At 54.8% G+C, this 19,578-nt stretch overlaps 5 protein-coding genes across 5 annotated transcripts; 4 read left to right on the top strand and 1 right to left on the bottom strand.

The window, feature by feature from the left end:
* The first annotated feature begins 344 nt into the window (after positions 1 to 344).
* Positions 345 to 5,624, top strand: BO95DRAFT_415728 (ubiquitin-binding serine/threonine protein kinase VPS15). The gene is made up of 3 exons (XM_025584363.1): positions 345 to 721; positions 784 to 904; positions 960 to 5,624. Exons 1-3 carry the CDS (start codon positions 508 to 510, stop codon positions 5,470 to 5,472), a joined length of 4,848 nt encoding a protein of 1,615 aa, XP_025441386.1. The 5' UTR covers positions 345 to 507; the 3' UTR covers positions 5,473 to 5,624.
* A 39-nt stretch (positions 5,625 to 5,663) lies between these two features.
* On the top strand, positions 5,664 to 6,050 carry BO95DRAFT_166691 (uncharacterized protein). The gene has a single exon (XM_025580771.1). The coding sequence runs from the start codon at positions 5,793 to 5,795 to the stop codon at positions 6,006 to 6,008; it is 216 nt and encodes a 71-aa protein (XP_025441385.1). The 5' UTR covers positions 5,664 to 5,792; the 3' UTR covers positions 6,009 to 6,050.
* Positions 6,051 to 9,704: 3,654 nt separating this feature from the next.
* BO95DRAFT_166627 (DENN (AEX-3) domain protein) lies at positions 9,705 to 13,183 on the top strand. Its single transcript, XM_025580770.1, has 4 exons — positions 9,705 to 10,549; positions 10,618 to 11,637; positions 11,691 to 11,927; positions 11,982 to 13,183. Exons 1-4 carry the CDS (start codon positions 10,166 to 10,168, stop codon positions 13,086 to 13,088), a joined length of 2,748 nt encoding a protein of 915 aa, XP_025441384.1. The 5' UTR covers positions 9,705 to 10,165; the 3' UTR covers positions 13,089 to 13,183.
* Positions 13,184 to 13,753: 570 nt separating this feature from the next.
* BO95DRAFT_415721 (SDR family NAD(P)-dependent oxidoreductase) lies at positions 13,754 to 15,168 on the bottom strand (the record flags this gene model as incomplete). The annotated part of the gene is made up of 4 exons (XM_025584362.1): positions 14,957 to 15,168; positions 14,860 to 14,891; positions 14,344 to 14,674; positions 13,754 to 14,210 (listed from the first exon to the last, which is right to left on the bottom strand). Exons 1-4 carry the CDS (start codon positions 15,079 to 15,081, stop codon positions 13,754 to 13,756), a joined length of 945 nt encoding a protein of 314 aa, XP_025441383.1. The 5' UTR covers positions 15,082 to 15,168.
* A 591-nt stretch (positions 15,169 to 15,759) lies between these two features.
* BO95DRAFT_464638 (TBC domain-containing protein) lies at positions 15,760 to 19,213 on the top strand (the record flags this gene model as incomplete). The annotated part of the gene is made up of 2 exons (XM_025589074.1): positions 15,760 to 15,872; positions 15,922 to 19,213. The coding sequence occupies 2 exons, from the start codon at positions 15,760 to 15,762 to the stop codon at positions 19,211 to 19,213; spliced, it is 3,405 nt and encodes a 1,134-aa protein (XP_025441382.1).
* Positions 19,214 to 19,578: the final 365 nt, after the last annotated feature.

Genomic DNA, 19,578 nt, shown 5'->3' with positions numbered 1-19,578 from the left:
GAGTGATCATCTCAGCTCCACGTCAACGGATTGAATCATCGGCAGGCAGGGGGAATCCTTTAAAGCAATAAGAAATTCCACTTCTATTCTGGAAAGAATTCAACTTGGCAATAACAATAGTTTCGAGAAAGAGCTGCATCCAAGCAAGCACCATAAGTAGTAACTTACTGAGTAGGATGGATGAGACTAACGTACAGTCTACTGTGTAGTTAGATAATCTATCTGTATTACAGCCGAAGCGAAACCGCCTCACCGCTTTCCTTGAATCATGTGACCAACATGGGAGCTCCAACCGTGTCGGGCGCGGCTTCACATTAAACTTATCCACTCATGACCCAGACCCAATCAACCAACCGCCTTTCTTCCTGGCCTGGCTCTCTCTCTTTCAGCCAAAGCATCTTTTCCTCTACCGTCTCACAGTCTGCTCTGAAATTACCTCTAAAAACCTTGATGTGACTGGTCGAATCTTGCTCTGCCGTATCTGGGAGATGAAGGCGCATCAACACCATGGGCCAAGGCTATTCACTCACCACCCTGTCCGCGGGTTCGGCGGGGATCGATGTTCCCGAGTTATCGGACCTGGCGTATGAGAAGTCCATGGGTGGTGGCAGGTTCATGAAAAGTATCCGAGCCAGACAACACAATGGCCTCGTTTTCGTAAAGGTTATAATGAAGCCTTATCCCAGCATGAAGCTGGAGCCATATATCAAAGCTATCCTTCGTAAGTTCCGATAGTGACGATCAACCGCATCGCATGCGCACTGGTGCTAACACCGGCGGTAGGTGAGCGCAAGCTGTTGGCCGACGTACCCAATGCTTTGAGTTATCAGAGGATACTCGAGACCAGCACCGGTGGTTATCTCGTTCGCCAATACATCCATAGCTCTCTTTATGACCGGATGAGGTATGTCTGCTCAAGATTTGTCACGATAGTATGCTCAACTGACCACAGTGCACAGTACCCGTCCATTTCCCGAGGAGATCGAGAAGAAGTGGATTGCCTTTCAACTCCTATGCGCGTTGAGAGACTGTCATTCGCTCGACGTGTTCCATGGCGATATCAAAACCGAGAATGTTTTAGTCACGTCTTGGAATTGGCTCTACCTCTCTGACTTTTCATCCTCCTTCAAACCCACGTTTCTTCCGGAGGACAATCCGGCGGATTTCTCATTCTATTTCGACACGTCCGGTCGTCGGACCTGCTACTTGGCACCCGAAAGGTTTCTCGAAGCCGGTGAAGAACCTGGAAGCCGACATGTCAACTGGGCTATGGACATCTTCAGTGCTGGTTGCGTCATCGCCGAACTTTTTCTAGAGGCTCCTATCTTCACATTGAGTCAGATTTACAAGTACCGGAAAGGTGAATATAGCCCAGAGCATAGCCAGTTGATCAAAATTGAGGACCCGGAGATCCGTGCCTTGATCCTCCATATGATACAGCTCGATCCTGAGTCCAGATATTCCGCGGAAGAGTACCTGAATTTCTGGAAGAACAAGGCGTTCCCCGAATACTTCTACAGCTTTCTACACCAATACATGTCTCTTATGACGGATCCATCGTCGGGTAGGGCACAGGTTGAAGCAGGATCTACCAGTCGAGGAGAGGCCGATGACCGCATTGAAAGAGTCTACCTTGACTTCGATAAAATATCCTACTTCCTTGGTGCGTCACCAGCGACTACCAAAGATGGATCAAATCGCAATCGCCCCAAGCTCACCGGCGATACATTTCCTGTGGAATTAGATCTTCCTCACTACGGGCTTACGGGCACAAAGCCCCAGCCACAAGGAGATGACGGAGTGCTCATATTCCTGGCCCTCGTTGTCTCCAACCTGCGCAATACATCGAAATCATCCGCCAGGATCAAGGCCTGCGACATTTTGCTTGCCTTCGCCGAGAGATTGTCGGATGAGGCCAAATTGGACAGGATCCTTCCATATATTATGATACTTCTGAACGACCGCACGGATAGAGTCAAGGTAGCTGCCATCCGTGCCCTCGCTCAGCTCCTGGAAATGGTTCAGGTTGTTTCACCGGTTAATGCCTACTTGTTCTCAGAGTATATCTTCCCGAGGTTGCAACCGTTTGTGCCCAGTACCAGTTTCAATCCGAGCCGACTGGTGCGAGCGGCATACGCATCATGTATTGCGTCGCTTGCTCACTCATCCTTGAGGTTTTTGGACATGATCCAAGCCCTGCGTTCTGATACACGTCTTCCAGCTTTGATACCGGTTGGATCAGAGCCCAGATGGACAGAAGATGCGACATATCACAACCTTTACGATGTTGCGAGGGTTGATCTCCTCGAATACTTCGAGGCACATACTAAAGCTATGTTGACTGATAGCGACGCATCAGTTCGTCGCGCCTTCTTGGGTTCCGTGTCAGAGCTTTGCGTGTTCTTCGGTAACCTCAAGACTAATGAGGTGATTCTGAGTCATTTAAATACTTATCTCAACGATAGGGACTGGATTTTGAAATGTGCCTTCTTCGAGGCAGTGATTGGGGTTGCAGCTTACGTTGGCACTACTAGCTTAGAGCAGTACATTTTGCCGCTAATGGTACAGTCGATGACTGACCCGGAGGAGTTCGTCGTCGAAAGGGTACTCAGGTCGTTGGCAGCAATGGCTGGTCTTGGGCTTTTTCAACGCTCGACGACTTGGGAGCTGATCAATATTGTAGTCCGATTCCTGGTGCACCCGAACGCTTGGATCCGTGAGGCGGCTGTCCAATTCATCATCGCGTCAGCCAAATTTCTTTCGCTGGCAGATAGATACTCTATCTTGACCCCGCTTGTTCAGCCGTTCTTGAAAGTCAAGATCGTTAATTTCGCTGAGGGTGAACTACTCGACGCTCTCAAACGACCACTCTCGAGAAATGTGTATGAACTTGCATTTGTCTGGGCGTCAAATGTCGAAAAGGGCCTTTTTTGGAAGGCAACATCCCGTGAAGCGAGTTTTGCGTTCGTCGGAACAGATATTACTATTCCCAGATGGGGTCAAAAGAGTTCGAGCTTGTCGATGAGTACGCAACCGAGGAATGAAGAGGATGAACAGTGGCTGGCGCGACTGAGGAACATTGGAATGGGCCAGGAGGACGAATTGAAATTCCTTGCACTCAAGGAGTTCATCTGGAGGGTCATCGCCCGCCAGTCGAAGGACAACGCAGCGGGGACTTCTCCTTTGAATAACGTTATCACTTTGACTCAGTATGGAGTTACCCCACAGACTGTCTTCTTTGACAAAACACAAAATACCCGGCCTCGCACAAACTCCCCCGGGAGTACGGAGAATGCCAAGGCTGAAGACCGAAGACCGCATACAATCACCGATGCCTTGCTCGATGCCTCAACGTCTATTGACAACAGACCCGAGTCCCGCCGGAAACATCTTCGTTCTAGGAGCCAACTAACGGACCATCTGACGATCCCACGCCCTATTGCTGTGAACAATATCAGGTCCGAGAATTCTCCCGTTCCATCGCCAATTGCATCTTCGCCTGGAGCTACGGGACCTGCCTCGCCACCCAGTTCGGACGCCGAACGAAGAATCTCGGGGGGTCGCGAGAGCCCGGGACAAGATAGCTCATCAACGCCCACCGATGCGGAGAATCCTACTATAAGAAGGTTGGCCAGTGGCGTACAGAGAAAGTCGAGCGCCATGAGCTTGCTTAATCGTAGGGATTTTGCCAAAGCATACGCCGAAACGGGCACAAGCCCCGCGAATGCCTTTGGCAAGGTCGACTCTCCTTCGCAACGCGAAGATGAACAAGCAGTTGCTTCTCCCATACTCCCTCCAAGGACAGCGCTGGAACGTGGCCCACAGCAGTATCATGCAAATCACTCTTATGCTGGTAACGACCCGGTAGTTCTCCGCCTCCTTGACTCGGTTTTCGCGGAAAACTACCCCACGGACTTCTTCGACCTCGGTCCTTATGTCAAGGAAGTGGATACCAAAAAGCCGATGATGAAGGCCAGCGGACAGGAGCCCAGCAAAGTGTGGAAACCCACTGGTGGCCTTGTGACGGTATTTGGGGAGCACAGTGGACCTGTCAATCGGGTAGTGGTTGCGCCAGACCATGCCTTCTTCGTCACGGCCTCTGATGATGGCACTGCAAAGATCTGGGACACGACCCGCCTTGAGAAGAACCTCACCCCTCGTTCTCGTCAAACGTACCGGCATTCCACCGAAGCGAAGGTAAAGTCATTGGCATTTGTGGAAAACACCCACACTTTCATCACTGGGGCAAGTGATGGTAGTATCCATGCGGTCAAAGTTGACTATCACAACGCCAATGGGAACGTGCGCTACGGGAAACTTCAGCTCGTGCGCGAGTATCAATTGCCCCCGGCTAAGGATGGCACTGTCGAGTATGCTGTCTGGATGGAGCACTTCCGCGTCGAAGCACAGTCGACGCTCCTGATTGCCACCAACACATGCCGCGTCTTAGCCCTCGATATGAAGACCATGCTCCCAGTCTATTCTCTGCAGAACCCCGTGCATCACGGGATACCGACCACATTCTGCTGTGATCGCAAGCACACCTGGCTCTTGATGGGCACGACGCACGGCATCCTCGATCTCTGGGACCTGCGGTTCCGCGTGCGGTTGAAGGCCTGGGGCCTTTCCGGCTCGGGTGCTATTCACCGGCTTCAGGTCCATCCGACCAAGGGACGTGGGCGCTGGGTTTGTGTGTCTGGCAGCGGTGCCCACGGCAACGAGATCATCGTCTGGGACATTGAGAAAGTCCGGTGCCGCGAGGTATATCGCGCCGATTCACTGGGGCTGGGCGCCTCCGGTCCCAATGGGGTGCCACCGGACAACCGGCCCAGGCCAACTTACCTGAGTGCCCGAGACTATGAAGCCTGGCATGTGGAAGGCGACCGACCGGAAGGCATGCTCAGCCGATTCGCGATGGAAGGATTGGCCTCGGGACCCGCCGACCACCCCTCGGGACCGTCCTCGTCCAGCGCCCCTGCCGGCATCTGTGCCTTTGCCGTGGGGTACGACTCCCCCGACGACGGGCGCGACAGCAGCACTCGGTGCGGATTCATTGTCTCGGGCGGCTGCGACCGCAAGATCCGCTTCTGGGATCTCACGCGCCCGGACATGTCGACGGTAGTCAGCGGCCTCGATGCCGTGTCCACGGACGGCGGGGCCACGCAGAAACCACGCTACGAGCTCTCCCAGCCTGGTCCGTCCCTCATGATGACAACGGAGCACATCCCCAATGGCACCTCTGCTTCCTCCACCGGCCCCACGGGCAGCAGTAACAAGGGCGGGAGTGGCGGTGCTGGGAGCAAGAAGGGCAGCAGCAGCGGGCGACTTCCACGAAGCACGGTGATCAGTCTCCAGCAGCAGCAACTCCTGAAGAGCCACCTGGACTTCATCCAGGATGTCGCCGTGCTGCGGGCGCCGTATGGGATGGTCGTGAGTGTCGATCGGGCGGGGATGGTGTATGTGTTTCAGTGAGCTAAGCCTACAGGTAATATGCACTTTGCCTAGTATAGGTGATGAGGTAGTCTTTCAACAATCGAACCCCCCCAAATCAGTCTCCTGCAAACCATCCAATCACCTACAGTCCAGTACCAGTCCTCCATATCCACCGCGACAAAAACACATCCATAAGTACCAAAGGAGTGCAGAAATCCCATCCCCCCCCCCCCCCCCGGAACACCACCAATAGCTCAAATCAACCCACCTGCATCCTGCATAATGCATCCGCAACGGTCTGCCTGCAACACCACGAGCGTAAGATCACCGTCCCCAACGTCGAGATCATATAATCATATATGATATGGCAACAAACAGAATCATTAGACCGTGAAAATCGACAGCGCGGGGAGGGGCCCGAGCGCCGTGGTGAAACTGCGTGCGTACTGTCATCGTCTCAGAGAAAAAAAAAACAGTGCTTCCCTTACCTTGCCTACCTCGAACTCAGGAGCGTTAGTACGTACTGTACTTGCAGTAGTCTGGCTCTGTGCGGAGTGATCCTGGCATTCGACTAGACTATAGGTTAGTTAGTCTTCACCGGGATTTTGGGATGATTAGACTAGGTAGGTTGCTGAAACACACTATTTAGTACGGAGTAACTAGGCGTTTGGTTGCAGGGGTGCGGGTGGGTGGCTCCTGCTGCCATGTGGTTCATGAGCTCGACTCGTTTTTGTTCTTTGGTTGTGGTTTGTGTTGCATGGGAGGGTTTCTATGATGGGTGCGGAGTAATGTTGGTGTGTTGGGGGAGGGGAGGGGAGGGGAGGGGGTAGGGCTTTGCTTCGTGGAGGGATGGAGAGCGTGAAGGTTTGGATGGGTTTCTTTGGGTAACTTAAGTGCGGTAGATGATCTGGGGGAGTTGTTACTACTCAAGGTGCACACCATGAAGGTGGGTTTCTCTATTATCATACTGCTGGGGTACAGAGGGCGATACGGTAGTGGCTGGGGATGCGAGTAGAATTGGTAGGGGGTATTGGCTCAGGGCCCAGATACTGTACTGTGCTTATAGTCTTGTGAAATGTGCAAGGTCTCGTGGAGGGAGGGTGCATTTGTACAACCAGGAGCTTACCCTGTTCCAAGGGCTCGGGATCAGGACCTTGAGAAAGATATCGTATTTCATGTGGGAGGTATAGAGGCCTAGTCTGTTTCTTTGTAGTTCGAGAGATCTTTTGAAGAGAATTAATGATATGTGTTGAGGCGCTTGTCCCACTACGCGTTGTGAAAAACATATAACCAGACATAGTACATTCCGTCGAAGAGCATCAAACTAAAGGCACGTCAATATTATCTATCTTATGATCGCAATCGGCATTCCAATTGAGTACAGAGAGCCAAGTGGTACAAAAGTACTGCACCGACAAGGTTCCAGATTATAAACCAGGGTCTGTTTCAAAGTGCCCGGGGGACGGCGAGAGCATGACGCGAGGTTCAGTCAGGGCTGATCGGGGGAAGGGGAAAAGTTCATTTCGGGTGATCTTAGGTGAGCTCCATCTTTTATGGCGGGACCTGGAGCTCCATGCGGAATTGCAACCGGGTGGGATTTTGCTCTCGTAATCGTGATTCGCGGTTTGTATATTTGTGACCGTGGGTGGAGCTCGACGCAAGGAGATCTTCGCTGGGGCTTCTAGAAAAGGAGTGTGGCCGGAAAATGGGACAGGAAGACTGTTCTGTTGTCTTGGGTTTAGTTCGGCTTGGTCAACAATTCAATTTACTCTGTATGTGCCAAGGGGACTCTCTCTGGTAGTGAGACAGCATCCTGATATTCCGGCGCATGGGATAATTCATGACAGACGTCGGTATCCGTGGCAGGGGATTGCGAATCCCAAGGGTCGATTCTGAGGGCGGGAATCGCAAGAGGGGGAGATTCTTCCCGCTCACGAACCATGGATTGCTGAGATGAAGGCCTCTCTTTCTCTAACACTTTTCGTTCTCCAATCTGGACTCTCGACTGCTGGGTCGGATCGCTTCATTTGACCCGTTCGTAGTTTTCACACCCCGCTGTCATCGCTAGAGTATTTTGTAAAACCGAAATTGCGGTGTGTTTGTGTGCGTGTGTTTTCTCGCGAAGATCGAAGTTGCCTCTCGTTGCCTCATTGCTATTCAGGTGCTGTTGAGACCCATCTTCTAAATGCAAAAGAACTTTCGGCACTGTGGTTCTTGACTTAAGTATTTATCCTACATTCTTCAGATCGGATGATCATATCAATCTGCGGTGTCCGACGGATTATCGCGGGCGGACCGTTCGATCCCTCAATCATGACCCTGCGATCGCTGTCACCATCTGCATGCACACGGTCTTTCGATCCAATAGTGGATTGCTTCAACGTCAACTCGCTGACAGGTAACTGTTACATGCGTATCTCAGAGCTGTCAGTTGCAGCTGCGCCAGCTCTTTTACCGAGTCCGGTGGTTTGGATGTGACTGACTCGAGCGGTGGAGCCCGCAGACCCAGCGGCCGGCAAGCGAGACAGAACTGCCGCTGACGGTCCATCCGCACTGGTGGCGAAGGCGCTGTTCTCGCCAAAATCCTCAATTCAGCATGCCCGCTCGCTGGCAAAGTGGCGGGTGCGTTGCAACGCGCCCTTGTCCAAGTCAACGTCAAAAATGTCGTTCTTGATGCATTAAAGTTGCCCATGCAGTTCTCTGCTGACCAATGCGGCTGGCTAGTCTTTACCGCAAAATGGGTCTGAGGGCGAACTGCTGCAAACCATGAAAGGAAATGACGATCATCCTCTGGCCCAGACAGGGATGGCTGGTCGATCGTCTATCTATTCCGTACAGGACTGAACTTTGACAGCCTGCCTCCGAATTGTGTGCATCTAATTAGCTGTCGTCTGCGAGCTGCCAGATGATATGTCGCGATCTCAACCGATCATCTCTTCTGTTCGATGTCTACCCGTATAGTTCATACTGCAGAGGAAGACAGGCTGACAGAAGACGAGAACTCACCTGTTAATGGTAACAGGCACAGAAGCTACGAAATTTCCCCTGATAAGCAAGCCCTCATTGGCCTGGGACCGACGGAACCCCCTCCCACCCCCTCTTTTGACCTCCCTGACAGAGACGCGGGCGGGATAGGGGGCATGGCTTTTCCTGACCTCGGTGCATCCGGTGTCCTCGACTTGACCCTTCTGGTCATGTCTTATACAGTGGATACTGCGAGAATGCTGGTTATGATCTTCCTCACCGAACCAGCGTGGCTCAGGTTTTGAGTTTTGACTGGTTCTTCATTATTCCGGTTGTTGGTTTGGCCTCATCGTCCCAATGGTTTCTTTCCGGAAAAAGCCCCATTGTCGCGTGGTTGAGACTTTCGGGCCGATGATACCTGGGGTTCTCTTGTTGGCTGATTCCCATACCAATGCAATCGCAATCCAGACTATAAACTGACCTGATTTCCTGTGTGATCCAGGACTCGTCAGGCCAAGTCAGACTGTCAGAGTAACCGGTCGAGGGATCTCTCTCCGCGCAATCAAGCTATAAGCTTCTCCTCTCCCCGCACGGGCGCAAGGAACGGCCAGCAGCGTGCAGCTCGTCCAGAATAGAATTCGGCGGAAAATCGGGGAAGAGGAAGATGGATGGATGGATACTTGTAGAACTTTCATCTTGCCTATTGCACATTGCACATCACATCACACTAGCAGAGCTGTAGTTTGTGCTGCGAAGATGCAATTGACCTCCATGAAAGGGAAGCACGAGGAAGTGGAGATGGGAAAAATTAGTGCCACGGAACTAAAGAGCTTTAGAGAGCTTTAGTGGGTTGGCAAATCCACCGGCGCAGGAACAGGACCGGCTTTTCCACTTTCCGCAACCCCCTTTCATACTCTACTCTAGTTAGTACTTTAGTTTACCACGGAGTACAGGGTCAAGATTGACAAGCTTGCGCTTGTTCTTGCTCGAGAGAGTTTCTCTTCTCTCCGTAAAACCAGTTAATCTATTTTTCTTTCTTCCCTTTTTCTTTCTTTCTTTTTTTAAACCTTTTCTAACGGCCTTCTTCCCGTCCTCATCCCCTCCCTCCCTCTCTTCTTACCTCTTTCTTTTCTTACCTCTTCCTCTCTTCCTCCCTCCCTCCCTCCCTCGCTCTTCCCCTCACCCGAGGATCAGGTCTATTCCGTGTCAACAACCACCGCCACCACCACCGCACCAACCGATCCCAGGGGATAGAGACGAGAGAATCCTTGCCTCGAGTCCACTCAATATAATACATACATACACACATGTCTGACCTTTGAAAGACGTGCCTGTATCGCCCGACCTGGGAAATGTCCATCAATTGAGTGTGTGTGTGTGAGCAGTAGCTGTGACCGAATTGTCCGATCTCTCTTTATCCGAGTCCATCCACCCATCCAACAACATTATTATCACCAATCGCCTGTTTCGCCCCCTGTTCGGTTGTTGTCTTTCCTTCGGCTTCACCTTCATTCCCGACTGCTAGCAGTGCTATCTTCAGCTCGTCCTTGGTCATCTTCTCTACTCCATTACGAGCTTTCATTCCCTTGTTCCCATCCGACTGCTCTGTTCCGTTCCTCTCATTCCCGTCAGATCTCTCAGAATCCGTGGTTCGAGAAAACTTGCCACACCCAAAAAACAGGATCACCCAGTTGACCTCGCACATATCCGAGGACCAATTCGTCACTCTGCCGACACAAGTACATAAACAATCTCCCCGACCGTCATTATGGGCCCGTCTCTGAGAGACCCTGCGTCCTACGCCCGCCCATCTACCCGCGATCGGCCTTCAACGCGCGACCAAGGAGAAAACTCGCTGGTCGTCCCCAGTCGCACCTCCTCGCTTCACTCCCGCATCACTCAACCAATCCCATCCCAGATGAACTCGAAACCCGCCGCCCAACGGACCCCCAAGACTCTCACCCATGCCTACATGGTCTGCGGTGTGGGTCGCGAACCCTCTCAATGGGTTCGCGCCCCCGCCCCCGCCCAGGGCAAGATCGCCCACATGAAGGGAGCCGTCAGTCAGTTCTGGTTGCCTGAGATCCTCGGGAGCAGCCCCCGTTTGGAACAGGATAACGAGATCGCTAAGTCCTTGCATGCGGCTATGAGAGTATGTCATCGCCCCTGTGTTATGTCCGATGGTGTCAAACGAAGTTGCAGGTTACTGACATGATCTAGGCTTGTTTCCCCCACGATGTCGAGATTTGCACCGGCAAGACCCAGCCTCACTGCGTGCACCATGCTTTCGTCCTGCAACAAGATTCCTCCCACACACTCTATGGGATTGCTTTGCGGGTCTGGTCTCGCGCCGACGATAAACGCGCCGAAACCATCCGAGAATTGCGGAAGAAGACTGAGCAGGATTTCTATGACAACCCAGAGGAGACCTACTGGATCCCCTACTGTCTGAGCTTCCTGTCTCGCTACCCTCTGTACGACCTTCTAGGCGACTACCTGCGTGGCATGTGGATTCATTGGAATAAGGCAACCAACTTGTTCCACGCGGAAGAAGTCTCGCGCATCCTAAGCTTCCCCGCCCCTCGCCTCAACGACCTGGTTCGTATTGACATGAAGGACTATGCGCTTTGCTACCAATTTCCCTCGTCTCCCACAGGCTTCCAAAACTTCTCCATGTGGCCCTTGTTCACGTGTCTGTCCATTCCCAATATCGTTGGGGTCATTGAGGCTGCTGTCTCACCCACCCGCCGGATCATCTTCGTCAGCCACTACCCGGCTATGCTCACAATGGCCGCTGAGACTATCCGGTACTGCGTTCGCATCTACGAATGGAGCGGTCTCTATGTGCCTATGGTTCATGCCCGTCATGTCAAGGACTTGGTCCAGGAACCCGGTCCGTACATTCTCGGTATCACCGCTGAGTGCCGGTCTCTTTTCAACGCTCCTTCAGATGCCTTGGTCATCGATCTCGACCGGAATTTCGTCTTGACTTCGAGCCCACCGAGCGTCCTGAGTCCCGGTCAGCGCACGAAGTTCATCAACCGATTGACGCAGGCTCTCAATGGCGATGTCTCGCCGTCCGGGGTTCCCAATCATCTCCGCTCCGCCTACGCAGGTGGCAAGCTCATCCCCGCTGGTCAGATCATTGTCATGCGAGGGGAGGTGGAAAGTGTTCAGGATCCCTCCTGGTGGAACCAAGATGCGATCATGGGTGTCATGGATCATGTGTGCGAGAAGCTGGTTAGTATCCCTCCTTTCCATTCATAGTCTGTGTATACTAACTGGATGATCAGGGACGCAACACTGGCATGAAGGCTATCTTCGGTGGCTCAGTCAAGAAGCCTTTGATGACAAAGGTCTCTATGAGACATCTGAACGAGATTGTCCGCGAGAGAAACCAATACTCCCGCGATGCCATGGAGGCCTGGCAAGATTTCATTAACTTGAAGGGTCGTATGGACACGGAATTGACCAAGGTCACGAAGCGCAACAACTTCTTGGTTGAGGAGTTGGAGACTTGGAAGCAACAGGTATGTCATTGCGAGGACTTTTTCGATTGTGAACGTCGTCCTAACTTCGTACAGTTCCTCAAATTCCAGGCGTTCGCCGAACAATTGACCAAGGAGACCTCTGAGCTCAAGGTCAAGATTGAGAATCACAAGCGCGAAAACCGTCGTCTCACTGGTCTCATTGACCAGCAGAAGGACGATGTGGCTCGTCTCACACTGCGCCTGTCTGGTACAGAGAAGCAGCGCGACGATGCACTTGAGGCGTTGGTTCTGCAACAAGAGATTGCGGAGGAATTGGAGCGTGAGCGGAAGCGTAACCAAAAGGAGCTCGCTTCCTTGCAACACAGCAACGCGTCTCTAGCTCGGCAGCGTGATGATGCGCAGCGGGTGGTCCTGCACCTTCGCAGCCTTATCAATGGCCAGACCCACCACATGGAGCATATCGTTCGCTCGATTGGCAGCTCTGCCGAACTGTCCGGGCTCGCTGAAAAGGAGACCTTTGAGGAGACCAAGGAGGACGAGGTCGAGACCCCTAGGGAACCTGCGAGCTCGCGCTCGTTTGCTACGGAGCCCGTAAAGGCTCCCAGCAGCGAGCCGAGCTCGGATTTGGAGCAACATCTCCTGAACATCGGTAAAGGGCATAATCGTCTCGCGCGTTTAAGTATAACTGATGTTGCAGATCGCTACCTGCGCGACAAGACCGATGCCATTTCGGACATTATCCGCAGCATCAGCGAGCAGTGCGCCGCCGCCGTGGAAGGTCTGCAACTGGCACAGGATGCGGAAGAGGATGACATTGATGACCACGGTCGGACCACCCCGTCCGGTAACCGCCTGATGCCCAGAACGCACGATGGACTCTTGACTCCTGCGGGTAGCGAGATGGGGGACGGTGACAACAACTCGTTGCACCCGAACGACCGCCATTCGAGTGTTCCTCCAACACCGGACCTAGTCCACAACCGGTCCAGCACTTCGATGTCAATGATCAGTAGCTCGACGTTCCCGGAGAGATCGAGTCAGCAGTATGGGGTCAGTGAGATCCCTACCCGGATAGTCGAGGACAACGATGAACGTGCCCATGAGACGGCGGGCTTTGATGAGCACTCTGAACCTGGCACTCTGTCGAAGCAGGCGAGCGAAGACCTCATGCAGTCCAGCACTTCCAGATTGGTCGTGTAAAAGTGCATTGTCTCTGCGATTCCCTGGTCCAACGATCCGTGACATGACATCTGCTCTTATACTGTTCCAACTGATTCAGAGCGCATTTCTAGCCATGTTCTGGCCTTTTTTTCTCTCCTCCGTTTTAATCTTTTTCTTGGGGGACCTCGTGGATATTGGCTCCATTTGATCCAGTTTGGACATATGTCCCATGATTTTCTGCACAGGTGTTAATCTCTTTTCTTTGGGAAGGTATTTCTTGGATCCAAGCCCGTTTTTCTTGGCCTTCTATTCTTGGGACCCCTCGATGTCTTGGGTTGCTGTCTCTTTCCTTCACCGGTTCTATACCATTTTCAATTCTTGGGATCTGTCGCTATCCCCCGCCTTGTAGTAGATCACCTTGGCACTCTGTAACGGGGCCGACCCTTCATTCGCTCGATTTTCCTACTGTGTCATCTTTGTGTTTCCCATTTGTGTATAGTTCCAATTCTCTGGAGAAGGCTGCTTGAAGCTGCCACGTGGAGTCCGTTATATACGGATCAGCCGATTCTTTTTACCGTGCAGCCAGTGCTGTACGAGATCATCTCACATTAATTGAACGGTTTTTTAAAAGTACTTATCACCCCCAATCCACGCTGTCCGATGTCCTTTGTACTGTCACCTGTACCGAACCGTGCGTGTTTCGTTTAGGCCAATTTCCCCGGCACGAACGGGTGTCCAGCACTCAGTCCGCCACAAACGGCCCAGGCCTGCCCGTTGACGTAGCTGGCCTCGTCACTGCCCAAGAACAGGGCGACGCGCGCGACCTCGTCGGCGATGGCCCCGCGCTGCAAGGGGTTCAGCTGGCCGAGCTTGCGCTGGGTGCCGCGGGCGCGCGCGGCGTCGAACATCTGCTGCGTCATCCCCGTCTCGATCAGGCCGGGGCAGATGGCGTTGACGCGGATGCCCGTCCCCGCCAGCTGGAAGGCGGCCGTCTGCGCGATGTTGACCACCGCCGCCTTGGAGGCCGAGTAATCCGTCGAGCCCGCGTTGGACCGCAGGCCCGCCACCGAAGCCGTGCAGATGATCGAGCCGCCCGGGTAGGGCTTGGCGGCGGACGTCTGCTGCATCGCGGTCGAAGCGTGCTTAACGGCCAGAAACACCCTACCATGGGGACTGTGTCAGCACCAATTACTCTCTCCATGCTTATTCTTGCGCGGTAGATGGGCTCTCATGCCGCCCCCCCCTCTTCGGGTCAAAACACATGAATAAGAGAAAGGAAGGTTGCTATACGCACCCCACCGTATTCACGCGCAACGTCTCCGCAAACTCCTCCGCCGTGATCTGCGTCAGCAGCTTCTGCTGCCCCACGACGCCCGCGTTCGCGAAGAAGATGTCCAGCCGGCCGTGCGCGCCCAGCGCCTCGGCCACCACCGCCTGCACGGCCCCTTCGTCCGCGGCGTCGAACTGCCGGGTGTACACTTTGGTCGCAGGGTACAGGGATTCGATCTCCCGCTTGTGTGTCGCTAGGTGCGTGTCGACGAAGTCGCAGAGGTAGACCGCTGCCGCGCCGTTGTGCGCGTATTGGTGCGCCGTGGCGCGGCCGATGCCGGTGGGGGAGTTGGTGCCTGCGTTGGGGGGTTAGTTTTTGGTCTTTGTGGAGTGGAATTTGGTTTGGGATGGTGAAATGGGGGTTGGCCCGGGTGGGTGTGGTGATGCTACTGCTGTTGAGGGGGATCGAGAGGGGATGGATGGGCTGGGTGGGCCGGGTGTTTGGGAGTATGTAATGCATATTGTATAGTTGGGCATTTACCGGTGACGATAGCGACTTTGTCCTTCACCCGACTATCCCTCAGAGGTTAGTTGGCTCTCTGACAGACGATGACTTGAGGGGACTCGGGTGTACTGACGGCCCCACGGAGTCAGGGGCAATGGATCGGATTCGGGGAATATCCTCGAAGGTCCCGGCGTCGGGGATGCCTTCGACCAGCTGCTGGCTGAGAGCTTGGAGACGGCGTTTGGCGTTGCCGGACATGGTTATGGAGAGATCGCTTTCGAGGATGAGAAAGAAGAAGAAAGATAAATAGAAGTGATAATCAAGCCTACTGTCCACCAATGTCAGTTATATGGTCGATTGAATACGAGAACAGGGGGGTTCCCTCCGTCCTTATATACTCCCCCCAATTGTCCCCGCGGCAGTTCCGCTTACATTTTGCGGAGAACCGAGGCTGGGACGGGGCTGGTCAGGTGACTTGGAGCTGTGGTCTTATGTCAGCAGTCACATGGGTTGCTGCGGCCACACGTCATGGACGGGCAGAAATGCCATTCCGCTTTGGAAAAGCAACCGACATTCCAGACTTGCCCGCGCGCCTGATTCCTCTCGTTGCCCCGTCCCTGTTTTTTTTTTTTTTCTTCTGCTCTTTTCGACCTCTCTCTTCCATTATTATCTGAGGCGGTCTACGCTGTGGTCTGTAGCTCACTGTGCAGATCTTCCAGCACTTGCTCCGGTTACGACATCATTCAATCTCCTACAAATGAAAAATCCCGCGAGGCAGCAAGCACCACTGCACAGCTGCTACAGTTGCACGAGACCTGACCACCGTCTCCAAACACCACCTTAAAACCAGCCACACCACTTCCATTCCTGAATCTGTTCATGATTTGTCGAAGTTGAACTAGGAATAGTACAGAAAGCGAGACATCAAAAGTCTACATGAAGACCACAGATCTGCAACCCTCCTCTCGTGTTCACCGCCCTAACAGCCATGGCGGAGTGCGATCTACCCACGGCACCAGCACCAACACCACCGGCCCCAGTACCGCGTCGTTCGTCCTCGCGGACCTCCTCCTCTTCCCGACACAGCCAGAAGGCTAGGACCGTCCGAGCCCGCTCCCAGAAGCGCCATTCCGCCGCCTCCTCCAACGCGACCACCACGGACCTCACCTCCTTCCCATCCCTTTCTCCGCCAGACCGCTCCGTGGACGGGTTCCTCGGCCAGCCGGCCCTCAACCGCGCCCTGACCAATGCACTGCTGGAAGACCGGGATCTCTATAGCATCAACGACTTCCTACACACGGCGGGGGAGAATAATAACAACACCACCACTACGCGGGACCGGCGAGCCGCCCTGGCCAAATTGACGAGCTCCTCGACCACCGCCAGCGCGTCGGGGCGCGCCGCCCTCTTCGGCGACTCGGTGCCCATCCGGGACTTCCCCGGGGCCCTTCATCTGGCGGACGATGCGCACATCGAACGGCTGATCGCCACCACAGGCGCGGTCAAGCTAGTGCGGCAGTTTGCGCGGGACCTGGCGCAGCGGGATGCGGAGATCTCAGCGCTCCGCCAGCGGGCGGACGCCCGGGAGCGTGAGCTGAAGCGCATGCTCCGTGAGGTCTCGGTCTCGAACCAGGATATCGAGCGGCGGCTGTATGTGTTGGAGCACCTCCCCGTGAATCCCGAGGGGGCAAGGGGCAAGGAGAACGGCGGGGCGAATGCGGAGCAGTCTGGGAGCTCGTCGTCGAGCGTACATGGGCTGATGCAGCAGGCGATGGACGACGGGGTGGGGTTGTTGCACGGAGCGGAGGATCTCGGTGGGGCGGAGAATGGGGGGAACCCGGCGCAGCAGGCGACGGTGCGCGCGCCGCAGCGGTCGCTCGAGAGTGACGCGCGCTCGGGCCACTCGAGCCTCGACTCCAACTCGAACCGTAAGAGACAGAGCTCGATCCGGAGCTGGGGCGATTTCATTTTCGGCGGGACGCTAGGGAGTCGGAAGACGAGTCGCGCCAGCAGTGTCATGAGCGGAGCCGAGGAGGAGACGCAGCGGCCTCGAAACGCGAGCAACCCGTCGGCGGGGCGCCGCAAAGCTCTCGATGATCAATTGTTCCAACCCCCGGACGACCAACAACAAAGTGGCTTGGGAGCCGGCGAGGTAGTTGGACGGCGCCTCGCGGCCGCCAACGGCGATGACGCCAGTGTCCATTCGCGCAAATCCTCAAAGTCGCTGTCCTCATGGACGGTCAAGCTGTTTGCCGGAAACACCCAACCGAGCAAAGACGATGCGAACGCGGGAAATACCCGCGGAAGAGCTATGTCGGCCAATCGCGAAGCGAACAAGCCTGTGTCACCGGCCATTTCGGCGGTGGCGGCGCTGAAGCGGATCAACAGCAATGTCAACATCCAAGGTGCTCCAGGTCGATCCCCTGGATCGGGTGCCTTGGCCAAAGCCAGCCAGGCCGGTCGGAGACAAGGGTCGGCGAGCGTTTCACAAGGTGCAAGCTCCGAGGCTGCAAGCAAAAATGCCACCAATCTCGGCCCCGTGGAGATGGATGCGATTTTGCCGCTGGAGGATCGACCTCCGACGCTTGCTAACATTTACAACAATTACCAGTCGGGAGACATGCTGACGGACCGATTCGGGTTCATCTACGATCAAAGCCGGAAGAGGCGGCAGAGGGAAGCCAGCGATCTGAAAAGGGGTGGGTCGGCAGGTAACCGGCTCAGCATTGCGGAGACTCTAGACAGCCTTCGCAGTGATACCTCAGACGGCGATGATGGCTCCGATTATCGGAATCTATTGCAGGCTACCACTGGTAGCGAATCATCTCCAGCATCTGTATCCCCCAGGAACGCCGAAGCTGGTGCTATTGCAGTTGGGCGATGGCAGGACTATCTGGTGGTTCCGACGGCACCGACTGAATTGCTTTCGCACACCCCCTCCGCTGGTCCCATCATCTCTTTGACTACTGCAGGGGATGCTCAGCCGCGCAGCAGCGCAGTAGCTGTCGACAAACGTGGCTCCGTCTCCGTCACCCCCAACGCCCAGCCATCTGCATCTACCTCAACGGTGATTGCCGATCGCCCAGAGTTCGCCGGGCTGTCCTCCGACGAGACTGCCGCGCTGGCTGCCAATGAGAACGAGCCGGTCAAGTTACTGCTAGAGCAGCTGACCGAGCTGCATGATTCTCTGCAGCGAGAAAGAACGGTGAGATGGAACGAGTTCCTGCGCAAAGTGCGTGCCGAACGCCGCAAGGATGGGGAAGCCGCTGCGGCCGCCGCCGCGGCCTCGGACCGCCCTTTGCAGTCTGTCGATACGCCGGAGGCGTCCCTAGCGGACGGCGAAATGGTGGGTATATCTGGTCTGGGCAACAAAGGCAAGGTCGGCCGTGCCAAATGGCGGGAGTTCCGGGCCCTCGTGCTTGGTGGGATTCCCGTCGCTCTTCGAGCCAAGATCTGGTCTGAGTGCAGCGGCGCGTCTTCGATGCGGGTGCCCGGGTACTATGATGATCTCGTCCGGGGCGTTGGTGGGAGTGACCCTGACCCTTCGGTCGTGTCGCAGATCGAGATGGATATCAACCGTACCCTGACGGACAATGTCTTCTTCCGCAAAGGCCCGGGGGTGGAGAAGCTCAAGGAAGTCCTCCTCGCATATTCTCGCCGCAACCCAGAGGTCGGATACTGTCAAGGAATGAACCTCATTGCTGCCTCCCTGCTGCTTGTCACACCCACGGCGGAGGACACCTTCTGGCTTCTTGCGTCCATGATCGAGGTGATCCTGCCGGAGCATTATTACGACCACGGCCTGCTAGCGTCCCGCGCGGATCAAGTAGTTCTGCGGCGTTACATCTCGGAAGTCCTGCCCAAGCTATCTGCGCACCTTGAAGGCCTGAATGTCGAGCTGGAGGCCTTAACGTTCCAGTGGTTCCTTTCCGTCTTCACCGACTGTCTCTCCGCAGAGGCACTCTACCGGGTGTGGGATGTTGTCCTCTGCCTCAACGTGACCAGCTCATTCACCCCTCCGAATGCGTCGTCATCCCGCGACACCAACGACACCAACTCGACCACCACGAACAATGCCCCCTCGAGCAGCGGCAGTGGCGGCGGCAGCACGTTTCTGTTTCAAGTCGCTCTCGCGCTGCTGAAACTGAACGAACAGCAACTCCTCACGACCTGTTCCACGCCCGCAGAGCTCTACACGTACATCAACCACCAGATGACCAACCACGCCATCAGCATCGACGGCCTCCTCCAAGCCAGTGACGCGCTGCGCAACGTCGTCCGTCGAGAGGAAGTGGTGGCCCGGCGAGCCGATGCCCTGCGCGAGATGCAGGAATTCCCCGCAGGTCGGCCATCTTCTGTTGCCGAAGAGGGTGGTTCTGCCGAAGCATAGCCATCCACCTCACCTCACCTTTTGTAACACTCCATCTTAGTTCGAATTGCGTTTGCATCAAGTGCCCCACGCCAGCCACGAAAAAAACCAGAGCATTCTGCCCCACCCATCTCACGTCTTCCTGCACTACACGTTTTGTTTCTGTCTCAACCTGCCTACTCCTTTCCTTTGCACTGCTCGATACCACCATTAGATATACGACTTTCCTTACGAACCCCGCATCGCCCCCCATAGATTGGCCCTGTCTTTTTTTTTTTTTTTCTTGCGCATCGCTTGCATATCATGGTGAAAGACAACCTTGAGTTACTGATTTGCACGAAGTTGATACGACCGATGCTTTGCTTTGCTTTGCTTTGCTTTGCTTT

This window comes from Aspergillus brunneoviolaceus (genome assembly GCF_003184695.1).
Source record: "Aspergillus brunneoviolaceus CBS 621.78 unplaced genomic scaffold BO95scaffold_41, whole genome shotgun sequence".
Lineage (NCBI taxonomy): Eukaryota > Fungi > Ascomycota > Eurotiomycetes > Eurotiales > Aspergillaceae > Aspergillus > Aspergillus brunneoviolaceus.
Note: the sequence above shows the minus strand (reverse complement) of the source record. Positions and strands in the feature narration are given on the sequence as shown.